This window comes from Macadamia integrifolia, chromosome 2 (assembly GCF_013358625.1).
Source record: "Macadamia integrifolia cultivar HAES 741 chromosome 2, SCU_Mint_v3, whole genome shotgun sequence".
NCBI lineage: Eukaryota > Viridiplantae > Streptophyta > Magnoliopsida > Proteales > Proteaceae > Macadamia > Macadamia integrifolia.
In genome coordinates this window covers 3,626,859-3,641,086 of record NC_056558.1, presented here as the reverse complement: position 1 = coordinate 3,641,086, position 14,228 = coordinate 3,626,859, and the positions used below count along the sequence as shown (strand labels likewise).

General features: G+C 38.4%; 1 protein-coding gene across 1 annotated transcript; it reads right to left on the bottom strand.

Moving 5' to 3' along the window:
• Window positions 1–3,939: 3,939 nt before the first annotated feature.
• On the bottom strand, window positions 3,940–14,001 carry LOC122092902. Its single transcript, XM_042663207.1, has 3 exons — window positions 13,604–14,001; window positions 13,438–13,527; window positions 3,940–4,245 (listed from the first exon to the last, which is right to left on the bottom strand). The coding sequence occupies exons 1-3, from the start codon at window positions 13,835–13,837 to the stop codon at window positions 4,168–4,170; spliced, it is 402 nt and encodes a 133-aa protein (XP_042519141.1). The 5' UTR covers window positions 13,838–14,001; the 3' UTR covers window positions 3,940–4,167.
• Window positions 14,002–14,228: the final 227 nt, after the last annotated feature.

Genomic DNA, 14,228 nt, shown 5'->3' with positions numbered 1-14,228 from the left:
AAAATAAACAAAAGAAAAGAATTGAAATGAAAAGTAAAGTTAAAAAAAAAAAAGTTTTCTTGGCATTTGGTTACCGAAAGAAAAGAAAAGGAAAAAAAGATTTGATACTTTACTAATGAAAGAGGGCTTCCCATGCCCGTGTTGGTGTATGATGTCTTGTATTCCATCGCAATTTAATATAGGGAGTACTAGTACAGGCCTCTCAACAGAACCGCGGTCCCGCTTGAATCCAAGGATTATTAGTTGTAAGGGGAGAGGAGGCCTCCTGTGTAGCGGGGCGTAGTGGGGTGCAATCCACACTTGAATTTTTATTTGAGGGCAGTTTTGTAGTTTTTGCTATTAGGGTTTTTCGTTATATATTTTTAGTGAGATTTACATTTTCTGTAAGTAATTCTAAGAGGTGTGAGGACGAGAGTTGTAACCCTATTCTCGATTAATAGTGAAGTAGAATCTCATTTCACTGAGAAAATAGGCAATTTTGCCGAACCTCGTAAACCTATGTGTATTATTTGTTCTTGTTTTTCCATTACCTTTTGCGTTGCTTTAGGATTGCGTTTCTACAACCCACCAGTGTGGAAAAAAAATCTGCACACCGCGTCAATGTGTCCAAAATAAGGAATCATCTAGAGCAAGTAAGAAAATAATTAAAAAATTCAAGTGGAAGAAAATGCACACCGGTAGCGTAATATTTTTCCCTTTAATAGTAAAGCAATGGAAGGGTTATTGGGTTGATACATTTAAGACCATTCCTTACATGAGAGAATGGTCGGGGAACCAGAGGGGTAGCCGGCATCGAAAACGGTAATGCCTACTAGGAAGTTTTCTGTTTGAATTGATGTTTTTAACGTATAAAATATGATTTCAGTGTTTTCTTGTGTTTTCCTAGATGTTTTTGCATGGTTTTAATGTGTTTTTCAAGGATTTAATCTCTGGTTTTAGATATAGAGTCTTCTCCATCCCCATTTTTCGTGTTTTCCTTCTAGTCTATTCTAGGTTAGGGGTATATTTTGGTTGTTTTATTTGTACACGAATTTTCTTTGATTTTTCATGATGATAGATCTTTGTATGTTATGTTTGAGAAAATCCTCCTTGTTTTTATGATCTCAATCCCTATGTCCATATATTTTCTATGCTTTTCATGCATAATAATGCTTGAATTTCATGATGAGATAAATGTGTATGTCATGGATGTCAGATTTATAATTTTAAGCATGTTACACTATGCTAGTTTAGGGTTTTCCCATGATCTTTTTCATGTTACCATGTTTGTTTTACTTTCTCAATACACTAATCATGCAGACCTAGGATATGGGTATATCGATTTAATCCTCTTCCTTCTCCTTTGTTTTGCCATGAATTTTAATTATTTACATTAGATTTGTATGCTTAGCTGGCTCATTCATAAATTACAACACTTAGGTTGAAGTTCAGTTTTTATCAGGTAGACCAATGTGGTTAACACCTTTCTCAGATCACAACTAACCTTAACTCATGGTTTTACTTTTGTCTTAGACCCTAATCTAGGTGACGATTCTCATTTAATAGACACCGTTGGAATCATTATCCCTTTTCAAAGGAGAAATCAGGAAACCCCATTGTTTGGATGGATTGTCCTATATTATCTCTAAAAGAGTAGAGGCTGGTTACCTTCAAATTAGGCCAAGATGTCATGGCTTTGTCTAGAAAGCAAACTATCAAACTTATCTCTATCTGTCTTCCCATTTTATACTCCATTCAAGATGAGGAAGTGTGGAATACAACTAAGAAAAATGGAGTAAAAGGATGCTGGGTTGCAGGTGGGATGTAATGCGGGAGGGAAGTGAGAAGAGGTATATACTGAGGGTTGGGGAAATTGCGAGAGAGAGAGAGAGAGAGAGAGAGAGTAGGGTTTCAGGGGTGAAAACTAGAGTGCAGATAGGTGGGTGAGATTGCAGATTGCATGATTTTTCAAGCAGGAAAAATTTGGTTTTTGCAGGAAAGGGAAAGTGTGCGCAAGGGAACGGGGCTGATGGCTGCAATGTGGGAAGTGCAACAGGGTGCGCAAAAGGGGAAGAGGATGATTGCAATTCCACTCTAATTTTATTCACGTAAAATAAGATCAGCAGAATCAAGAATCATAAGCGTTATCATATTTATAAAGAATGGTTAGTTTGATTTTGGGCAAAGTGGGGGATGAAAAATCCTCTCACCACTGGTTATATGATCATGTTGTCCAATCGTCAATTCCGAACCCCTATTATTTGGGGTTGAAACTATTCCTCCCCACTTGGGCATCTGAAGGTACGGATGACCATGGTGAATGAGATGAAATATGGGTGGAGGGAAACTCATTCCTTGATTTTGTATGACTATGTTTTTTAATATGGCAAAAAGAGCTACAATGTTAAATTGTGTTAAATTGTGTTAAATTGTTTTTGAGTAGGGTCTATGTTGTTTTCATATTACACATGATATTATGTTAAATTGTGTTGTTTTCGTGCTGAATCCAAAGAAGAGGCAAAAGGGGTAGGGGTAGGGGTAGGGGTAGGGTGGGGGAATGAGTTTTCTATCTCGAAGCTAAGTTATGCATCACGAGGGCCAAGAAGAATGCTCATGGAAGCATCAATACATCAGGTGAAATTTTTATCTTCCTTAAGAGACAAACCAATCATTTTACAAGTTGCCTAAGTGGTAGGCCAATTATCTTACAAGTCCTGGTCGACGCAAGAGCCATGCTCTTGAATAGGCTCATTTTCTGAAGAGAATAATTCATATTCTTCCAGATTAATTTTAGGAGTGTTCCATAACCGCCATAGACTTCTATGGGGCCCACCATACAACGTTGTTCATGCTTGCCTTTACAGTTTGGGTGGTCTATGGTGATTGCATGTGCGTATCTTTTCTATCTTTACGCTGGCTACGCTGAAGGTTGAATTAATAATTAGTTATCCCCCTTTAAGCTAAATTGGCATGCTTAAGCAAGCCATAAAAGTGATAAGACAAACAACTAAGATGGTGCAAAAGAAATATTAGATGTAGATGAGATTGGTTTTATGCCTCTTCAATTTCGTTATGGACATTTATGTTATCCATGCACAAAAGGCACACATATATTGTACCTTCTTTCCGTGTCCACTTGTGTTTGGCATAGAGGGTAGTGTTCTTTTTTTGCATAATATTTTGCGATATAGCCAATTATATTTAGACTAAAATTTGACATGTGAGAAAATGACCTTGAAATCTCTAATCATTCACAAAATTTAGGTGTCATCCTAGGTGCTACGTGATAGATAGCCTATTGCTATACACAGGAAACAATACCCTCTAGAGTAGTGAATATGACTGTTGGCAAGGACTAAAATTGTATACCCATATCCTAAACCAGTTCCTTCTATCCATTTCTTCTCAAGGAAAAATAATGCTCCCTGGTCATATCCTCTATGCCCAGATACAGGTAGTGCGAAAAGACCGCTTTGCCTCTTGACCCACGCACTAGTCAATGTCTCCTCTTGCCATCCCATTGGCCCACACACTAGCGCAGTGGCTGCATGACCAGGGAGCATTTTATTGTCCTTATTACCATTCTCAATATTGATGTACAAATGTAAAGAAAAAAGATTTATCGTTTTGCTTCTCTGACTCTTAAACAAACTGTTTCCTTCTGCCCTTTTTTTTTTTTTTCCTTTTTGGTACAAACAGATTTTCGACAGACAGGATTCCTCTCCATAGAGCCCAGGGACAAGAGAGTGATCCTAAAGCTAGGGTGACCTAGGGACATGTGCCCGGGTCCTTCCAACCCTAGGATCACTCTCTCGTCCCTGGGCTCTATGGAGAGGAGCCGGATCCGATTTTCGACACATTCTTTCTAAGAACAAGAAACCTTTGATGAACATTCAAGATGGAATTTTTAGTATTAACTTTCTTGCTTACAATGGTTTAGGTCGCCAGCCACACAGATGGTAGATCAAATTTCGGGGCAGTCCGACTAACGATAGATAAATAAACATGGTTTGAGAAAGAACATATTTGCGCAACACTGATCAGTACTTAAACAGACAACAGAAAAGGGGGGAAAGGAGAAAGAACTTCAAAGATGAAAAACCAGTTCTTATCATACACTTAAGAAGAACTATTTTACATTGCTGAAAGAAAAAAAAGCAATCCAGTGCACAAGGCTCCCGATATCCCCTATTGTCTCAATGCAGCAGCGAGTTTCTTTTGGATGACCTCAACTCCAAGACGAGGAGATAATCTTGGAAGTGTCTCCTGCAATATTGCAATGTTTTTGCCGTCAGATTTTGCTCAAAATAATGCCCTAAAATTAAAGCTAACATGCCTTAACTGCTACCCTTAGTTTAATTGGTAACTACTTACATCCTATTCAAAGTCAGCTCATTGCTGGTCTAAGGGGCCATCCTAGCAAACAACATCATGATTTTTAAAAAGCTAGCTATATTGGGAACTTGATCAGAAAAGTGGCCCATAAACTAGAAAGCAATAATAACCTCATAAACTAGAAACCCATTAGATCAGTGGGGGAAAATGGAACCTAATAAATCTTGGATTGTTTTGCTTATGACTATTCCATCTTTCTGAGCAATATAAAACTTCTAATCATACATTTTAGGAAGACAGCTGCTAGTGGAGTTGGTTAGTAAACTTGCAAGTGTGGTGTCTTACGAGGTCAAGGGATCGACTTGCTTGCTCTGCACCTTACGCTAAAGGTGCTTCTCCTCTTTGTAGTGTCCCCCCCCCCCCCCCAAAAAAAAAAAAAAAAACCCCATCCCCAACCGCAACACGAACCCGAACCCGAACCCGTCCAGGCTTGGATCCTTTCAATTTGAAGTGTAAAGTAGGATCAGTTTGCTTGTACCCAAAAATAAGTCCTACAATCTATGTAGAAAAACTACCAAGAAGAACCCAACTAAAACTCCCAGCAACATACAACTAGTATAAATTGACATATGAATTCTCTCAAACCCTAATCATGTAAAAGACAAACACATCTTTACACCAATGAAAGAAATAGTACATATCCACAGGAATTAGTCATGTATCAAGGAAAGAATCATCACAACTCAATCCCCATTGAGATGGGTACACAAAGCCAAAACTGGAACCAATGAACCAAATAAACATGCATAAGCACGTTCTGAGTAAAGAGCATTCCGGGCTGATGCCACAAGAAGACTTTGACTAGCAGTCATAGGCCCCGTTATTCAATAAAGACAGATCAGATTAGGTCATGCACATGATCAAGGAGAAGAAACCATTATAATTAGACAGTACCTGGCCAGATTTAAATACAGAGATTTCCTTCATAAAGAAGGAAACTGATTACTAGAATGAGAATAGGGCGCAGTAGCAGGGATCTTAAAGAATAAAAAAAAATTTGAATATTTAGAGAGCTAACAGAGCAAGAAACTAGAACTGAAATCAAAATTAAAAACTAAGATTAAGAAAGTAGAGTTGAAAAGGGATTTTAGAAACAAATGGAGAAACTGAGAAAATAGGAACTGAAATTATAAACGGAAAATCAAAATGGAGAACTGTGATTAAATGAAGTAGTCTCCTAAACAGAAGAATGATGTTTTCAGCAAAGAAAACAGAATTCAAGAGAATTAGAAACTAGCATCGGCAGGAAAAATAAAAGTTCAGATCTGACCTGTATTCAATGGAGAAAAAGAGAATTAGAAGAGAAGATATGATTAGGAATGCTAGGATCCATGTAGCTGACCCAATCTAGTTGGGATAAAGCTTTGTTGTTGTTGTTGTTGTTGTATATGATCAGGAATCCACCTGATCTGTAGGGCCGGAATCCACCAGTACCCCTGGTTGACTCCCAACAACTACTGAATTCACCGCAGTCCACTAACCCCACAAGGATAAGCCTGAAATCCACATTACCAAACAGCATAAAGCCTTCTTTCATTCATGTAAATCATCGGGTGGGGCTATCCCTTACATGCTTACTTATACCATTAGGAATTAACCAGAAAGGCAACGAAACTAAATTAGAAACTGAACCCTTAGCAGACAGCTGCTATGGAGGTTTCCTAATGTAAATGGAAACTGATTGGAAAAGAAAATGGAAATTGACTAAAATGAGACCAGATTTATGGTAACCTACTCCAGCCTGACTAAAAAAAAAAAAAAAGGTACCCAGTGCACGAGGCTCCCACCACTGCGGGGTCTGAAGAGGGTCATAATGTACGCAGCTGTACCCCCCATAGCTATCACGGCGCCAAGGCAAACCAAGGCGGTGGAGGGTTTTCTAAGCGCTTAGGTGAGAAGGCGCACGCCTTGAGGCGAACAAGGCGACCAATTGTTATTTTTTATTTTCCTATTTTCTAACATTATTTAGTAAGCTATATATACCTTGTATCATAAAAAATCAAAATTAAGCAACATCAAGTCATTAAAAATCAACATTTAGCCATATTAAATCATAAAAAATTAACATTAAGCCATATTAAGTTATAAAAAATCAAAATTTCGAGAAATGCTCCGGTTCTATAATAAGGTTGACTGGTCAAATGATATTATTTTTACATGAGACTTTTTGAATCAGTTATAATATAAAACCAGTTTTCCAACAAGTCTAAGATTACTTAAATCTGAGTTGTAACGACAAAGTTAAACTACGGTCAAACTTATTTTTAAGTGCGCGAATGCTATTAAAATCGCCTGAATGAAAATAATTTTATGGATATCAAAACAAAAAATTATTTTACCGGACTTTTGGTTTTTAGCAATGTTTTAACATGATAGAATTTATAAAATTTTCATAATTGAGAAAGACTCTAGCATTTAAAAATTGAAAATCGCCCCTATAACCAAAATCCAGTTTTTCTTCTTGGACTGGGGGGTTGACTTTTTATCCTTTTGGAATTTGATTTTTAAACTATTTTTATTGGATTCAAATAGGGGGTATTTGCTTATTTATGAATAATATCTTAAGTAAATAAGCATTTACTTAAATGATATTTGGCATAAATAAGTGCCAAAACACAAGGCGGCATGTAATGCAATAAGGCGACTGTCGCCTAGGCCCCAGGCAAACCGCCTGGATGCCTAGTCGTCGCCTAGGCGACGCCTTGACAACTATACTACCCCTGCTTCACTGAGAGGTTGTTTCCAGCCTTACTATTAACACTAAAATAACAAACAACAACAACTTAGCAGTATCCCAACTTAATAGACATGAACAGTAAAACGTGAACAGTAGCCACAGGATGTCATGACAATTAATTGACTATCATGGCAGCTGTCACGGTAGCTTTGGCACTCCAAACTGATTGTGGTGTCACAGTCAGTCTTCAAAAAATGTTATTTTCTCTTTCCCATAGTTGTCACGGCGTCGCCAAGGCGGCGCCAAGGCATCCCGGTGTTTTGGAGAGGGCAAATCTGTGGACCGATTAGTGTCACCTTCATTAGTCGACCGCCAAGGGTCGTATGGAGTCGCCAAATCGTCCCCGGGGACGATTTATGACGTACACATAAATCGATCGCCATTTTTTTTTTTAAGTTATTATTGTTAATTACTAAATTGATTCTCTTTCTAACAATGTTATTGGCAGGTGTAATTGAAATGTACAAATTAATGCTACATGGGATAAAAGTGTAAATTAATAAGTTGTACCAATGAAAAAGAAAAAAATAAAAAGTCTAAATGAAGACCAAAGAGACAAGTCGCGACTCCGACTCTCTTCAACCCTCCAACCATAAGTCTCAAAGTGAAGACCGAAGACTCCCTTCAACCCTTCAACCCTTATTTTGCTCCGGCGTTGCTGTTCCCGTGCTCCGGCAAAGATAGGTATGTTTGACTCTTCTTTTCTTCTATTCTTCTATTCTTCTAACCTTCATCTTCCTTGTCTTTGGTTTTCAGTCTATCGACTCTTCTTCTCTTCTTTTAACCTTCTTCCTTGCCACTGGCTTCTTCTCTTCCTCTTCTTCTCTTCTTCTCCTCTTCTAACCTTCTTCTTCCTTGACCCTACAGAGTCTGGTTTGTTTGACTCTTCAGAGTCTTCACCTCTCATTTTTTCTTCCCCATTTTCTACTACTAAATCAGTAATCAGTCTCTTCTCTTCTTCTAATCTTCTTCCTCTTCCTTAGTTCACTCACATAGAACATAAATCTTTCTCTGTTCTGATCTTATTTTGCTCCAGCGATAGCTGTTCCTGCTCCGGCGTTGCTGCTTCTGTGCTCCAGCGAAGATAGGTATGTTCGACTCTTCTTCTCTTCTTCTAAACTTCTTCTTCCTTGTCTCTGGTTTTGAGTCTATGAACTCTTCTTCTCTTCTTCTAACCTTCTTCTTCTTTGCCTCTGGCTTCTTCTCTTCTTCTCTTCTTCTCCTCTTCTAACCTTCTTCTTCCTTGACCCTACAGAGTCTGGTTTGTTCGACTCTTAAGAGTCTTCACCTCTTTTTTTTCCCCCCTTTTTCTACTACTAATCAGTAATCAGTCTCTTCTCTTCTTCTAATCCTCTTCTTCCTCTTCCTTAGTTCACTCGCACAGAACATAAATCTTTCTCTGTTCTGATTTCCTTGGTTTTTATTTTTTTATTTTTTTGGTAATGTTGTATACTTGTATTGTCTTTTTCATTGATGCAAATTTTCTAGTAGTTATGATTGTCAGATTGTGGTCTTCAATTACCAGATTTTCCATGATTAAGAACCATGTTCTGTATTGTGGATTGTATTAATATTAAGCAAGGTAAGTCTATGTGCTAGGGGAAAAAGCCATTGTAATCTATGATATATGTTGCAACATATTTTAACAATGTTTCCTGTGAATCTATGATATATGTTGGTTCATATAAATGTTTTTACAAATTTATAATAATGTCTTGTTGGCCTGTGTGCATCTTTTTTCCCCCACTTGTCAATTCAATGTGGTCTTGTGCAATTATTGATGTAGGATGGAAGGAATCATTTTCTGTTATTTCTCAGTAATGTCTTTATCTTTTGATTTGGATGGATTAAAATAATTGTCTATTGTCTACATTCTAATGACTACTATATTTTTTTTTAGAAAATTGGGGAAATAAAAAAGTAATATACTAAATAACTTTAGAAAATAGGAAAAATAAAAAATGACACATGGGCGATTTGACCGCCATGGCAACGCCATAATGGGCGATTCATCGCCAAATCGATTAGCCACCCCTCCACCACCTTGGATTGATTTGACGCCGTGACAACTATACTCTTTCCTCCTCTGGTATTGCTGAATTCTACATCAGAAACCCAAGAAAATAGAAGTCCCAACCTTGGACAGCCACCAGCTCCCTTTGAGCCTCCCAAGCTTGCGCCTAGGCCTCCATACTGGATCATAGTCTAGTGCAACTACATAAAGTCCCCAGTGTTGGGAAGATTCATCCTCTACTTCAAAGTTTAAAGTGAGGGAGAATTTCCCCCACTCACTTAGTATCCACAATAAGTTGCCTTGATTTGACGATCCATTACTTCTCAAGAATAATTCAAATGAACTCAGCAACAATCCATTGCTTCTCACACTTTCCCATGCTCAATCCGTATAGGGATAACGCTCAATCTGTATAGGGGTAACTATTTGCTTTTCTTCAACAGAATTTTACACAGGAGGCTCTTTTTCTTTGATCAAATATGTAAAATGTGAGAGGGTGTGCAATTTGGTTTTGCACACTATCCATGTGTGAAACCTTTTCCCTTCAAGTTATCTAGAGTATAGATATTTGGGAAGGTTGGGCCAGGCGTAGCCGTGTAGCACAAGCCAGCTCACATGACACCAAAATTTGGTGCACATTAGGACTCCACTATCCCCAATATGGCTAGATAGTATGTCAAAAAATTGTTAAAAATCTGAGAGGGAGCTAAAATAGACTGACCATTTTAAATACAGGATAAAACCCAACATGAAGGCCATGTGGTTGAGTTCAAGGACCGAATTTGACTAGTAATTCAGGAGGACCTTATCTACCACAGTTGGGAACTGAGATTTGCCACATGGCTCTCACCATGGGGCCTGCCAAAATATCTATTGCACAACACTTTCTGTTATGACGGGAACGCCCAAAATCAATATTTAGCGTTTCAAGGAGCAAGAGAAAATGATAGTAACACACACACAAAAGAGAAAGTTTTACGTGGTTCGGCTTTTGGCCTATGTCCATGGGCGAAGACAGGATCACGAATTCACTATGATGTGAACAACATAAACATGGTGGTAGCACACTCTCTAAATACCCAAAACCCAATTACACCTAAATGAATACACTCTCTACGAAATCTCTCTCTCTAAATTCCTTCTTATAGAACAACTAAAACCAGAAAACAAGAGATCTTACAAATGAGTACAGAGGACTATCCTTCTTCTTCCTGTTCTACTTCTTTACTTTGTTCCCTCTCCCTATTTATGGGACAAAGGCAGTGGAAGAATTCCACGTTTAGTGCCGTCTCCGTTGGTGTAGTAGATGCAACCACCACCTCCTTCAATTTCAAACAAACATGATGGTGCCTATTCCATGCTTGAAGATTCAGGTAGGTGCTGATCCGTGGTTTAAACAAATTTAGAGAGATTGAGACTTTTGTCTCTGCTTTACTCACAAGGAGATGGAGACAATTTGTCTCCTTCTCAATTATGTAGCAGCCACCTTTGACTTAGTGGCTGCCCGCCCACATGGCGGGGCTCACAACACCACTTTTGACTAGATATTTTGTACTCCGCTGGAAAATTTTCCAATCTAGTGCTTAGTTCTGGTCGTTCTTTGAGTCCTTTTAAGGTCGGTTAGTTATCATAATTCTTTCAGCGAAGAGAATTCATGTTAGTGAACATACCTATTTCTGAACCATTACAAACAGCACCCGGGGGCAGGGTAAAGCTAGGAGACAAAGGACCTAACCCCAAGCAGGACCTCAAACACAATCAATAAATATCAGATCCAATGAACAAATCAGAGAATTAAAACAGAAAATAAAGAAGGTAAGACCATCTCAGCCAATGGCATCTCACCCACACGGTCTCTCACCTCACTGTCTCTCACAGCTTGTCATTGCACAAAGCAAATCTTTTTCTTCATTCATTGATTCGTTGTGTAGACCTCTAAGGATCTATTACAAATTACAGGCCCAAGAATGGAGCCTCAAAAAGGAAAGTGGCAAAAGTGAAAACATAATGAAAAATGAAACTAATACAAATAGAAACTTGAGGAAAAGGAAGCTCCTAAAACAAGTAACTTTTGCTTGTCTTTAGACTTGAGCAAAGACAAACAAACTACTTACAAAAAAATAAAGAAGGAAACAAATCACCAAAATCTCCTAGAAGCTTCCACCTAATAGCTCGCTGTCCAAGACAAAAACAGAAAATAAATAGAAGCTTATTGAAAAAATAGAACCTAAGCTAAATCAGGAATAAAAATTAGGACCCAAATCACTGTTCATGTGAACAGTACCTCATGAACTGAATTTTTCCCTGATTTTTATTTCTGTCCACTTCTTCTTCAAGCTTTGATCTACATCAAAGAGAGAAAAAGACAGAGAGCAATTGAAGGGACTATATGCTGGAAAATCTCAAAACTTCGTTAACTTGCAAGGAGATATTTCCAGAACAAACTTGGCCATAACTGAACCCAGAACAACCTCACAGCCTGGTTTACAGCCCAATGGGAGAAGAAACTTCACAAACCTATCAAAACCTTGAGAGAATTTTATTTTTCATCATCTGACCTTAGGCAATCTATTTTTGTCCTTTTCCAAATTCAGCCCTTTGAGTCTTGAATCTCTCTGGCTTTCACAATCTGTTTTCCCACAATATATTAATATTACACCTCTAAACCAATCGATCAACCCACTCCATTGTTGTTTTCTCAAACTTAACCAACATCATTCCTATACAATATTCCATTCCTACACCTGAATTTATTACTTAAAATATGAAATATCCTAATAATCTAACATGAGGGCGAGAGAGAATTGACCTCAAAGAAACAGAATAAAAATAATAGTATCATCATATCACATAACTCATCAAGAAGAAAGCTTTGATGGGGTAGATCTGTCCGATATGGACCAATCCGGATCAATATCGGAATGGTATCAGCCTTGACCAATCCCGTGACTGTTCCCGAGTTTTAGAACCTTGATTAGGACTAGGCAAGTTATCATCCATTCCAATTTATATTTAAGTTTAGAAGCCCTTTTATACAAGGGAGAACGGAGATTTGGCTTTTCTATGCAATCCCGAGTCACAAAACCCTGCTTGTGATTGCGATGGGCCCACCCAAGCGAATAATCAAAAAAAGAAAAGAAAAAGAAAGCAATGGCAAATCTTTTAATAATTTGAAATTCATAGCCCTATTGGGAAAGGCAAACAAGAAGAGCAGGGGGCAATGGAGTGAGGTGAGAGACCTATGAGAGGGTGAGAAGCCCATGAAAAAGTGAGAGGCTAAACCCATTATCCCCCTTCTCTCCTTCTCATCGATTCTTCTTCTTCCCTTTTTGTTATTGATTTTTTTTCTTTTTTCTGAGTAATAATAGCACTGTCCAAGACCTATTAAATACCCTGCTGAGGACTGAAGTTACCTACTGCTGCTGTTGTAATCATAGCTTTTCTTCCAATCCCTGTGGCAGCCCTGTTCTCCGATTTTTTGGGCAGCTTTCGTGAGCACAGATCTCCCTGCTCTTGTGGCCATTAAAGGCCATATTTTGAGGACAATTCAGGTCCCTCCTGAAGTCCATTTGGAGGCCAACTGAGGCTGGATTTTAGAGTTCTTGAAAATCACCCCAATCTTGGCCTCATTCAAGATTTTTCAGATCTGGGAATGCAGCCATCAACTCAGGCTAACTTTTTGGGTTTCAGTTGACAAGGATTACAGCTCAGCCTGAGCTCTCTGTCGTGAGTTATTTCAGTTGACCTAAGTTCCCAGATTTCAGGTTTGATATTCTGTCCAGATCTTTAGTCTCTTATCCTGGGCTTAGTTTGACTAATGTTTAAAGTCCTAAATTCCTTCTGAATATTGGTGATTTGTTTGCTACTTTGCTTGCTGTACTGTAACCCTATTCCACCCCAGCCCATTCACTTCTGTTTGGGTTTTGGCTATTTTTTTGGGGAGTTATTTTTTGTTCTGATATCAGTACCAGTATTAGCGTCTTTGGGGGTTGTTTGTTGATCGTTATTGGGGTTGGATTGTCTTACCTGGCCTTACATTACCTCACCACCAGCCACTACCCAGATTTCCGTTTCTCCTTTTTTTTTTTCTTCTCAGCACCTATGTCCTGCGCTCCTAGCACACCATGACCTATTTAAATGTGAATTTTGATCGAAGAGCATTCAGTCTCCATCCATCAAGGTCGGTATCCTCAAATGCAGAGCAGATAAAATAAACATCATACAAAAACAAAAGGAAGCTCAAAATCTCCGAAACCCGTCTCAAAAAATTGAAATCTCTGCTATCCAGAAAGCACAAAAGCGGAAAACTTACCTCGGTTCCATCAGAAAGAATTCTAGCCAGCACAGGTATCTCGTACTGGTACGATTTCTCCCATTCGGGGTTACTGGTAATATCTCTTATCTGAAACGGGAGTCGAACAATTTAGATCTAAACAGTAAGACCACAAATTCATATAAGAGAGCGAAATAGACAGAACCTGCAAATGGACATCATTGAGAGAATCTGGGCCGGTGAGAGAGAAAGCTGCTTGAAGCTTTTCTTTGAGGCCATCGCACAAACAGCAACCAGGTTTGCTGTAGAGAACCAGTTTCTTTGTGGCTAAAGGAGTGTTTTGGCCTGAAAACGAGGCCAAGGGAATGAAGAAAGATTTGGCCCTGTATCGAGCAAGGAAGACAATGGATGATGGTGCTGCTACTGATGCTGCTGACATTGCAATCTTCGCCAACTCTTCTTGTTCCCCTGTGTCGGAAGAGCAGGAGATGGGTATACGCTGGCCTATATGATGTAAACGGATCGGATGTATTCGGAGCTCGATATACTTGACCAGATAGGGATGCGGATTGAATTCAGATATTTGATTATCCGTTTATTCTCTGATTTATGTAATCTGATTTTCTCCCTATCCCATTGACTACAATTTGCTCATTATCTATATTTTTAAATTGTCTTAGCTCTTCTTCTTATTCTTAAGTACATGTCTAAACTTCAAGAACCCTTAAAAACAGTAATTAATAATTTAATCTGATTGAATAATTATTTTCAGATAATTTAGATTTAGATTTGGATACCCTTTGATCGGCTACGAATACCCCTTAATAGAT

Excerpts from the sequence above, each read along its gene's own strand:
- LOC122092902 (XM_042663207.1), bottom strand. The coding sequence starts at position 13,837 with ATGTCAGCAGCATCAGTAGCAGCACCATCATCCATTGTCTTCCTTGCT. Across the intron at positions 13,528-13,603 it reads TCAATGATGTCCATTTGCAG|ATAAGAGATATTACCAGTAA; the intron begins GTTCTGTCTATT and ends CTCCCGTTTCAG. Across the intron at positions 4,246-13,437 it reads TTCTTTCTGATGGAACCGAG|GAGACACTTCCAAGATTATC; the intron begins GTAAGTTTTCCG and ends GCAATATTGCAG.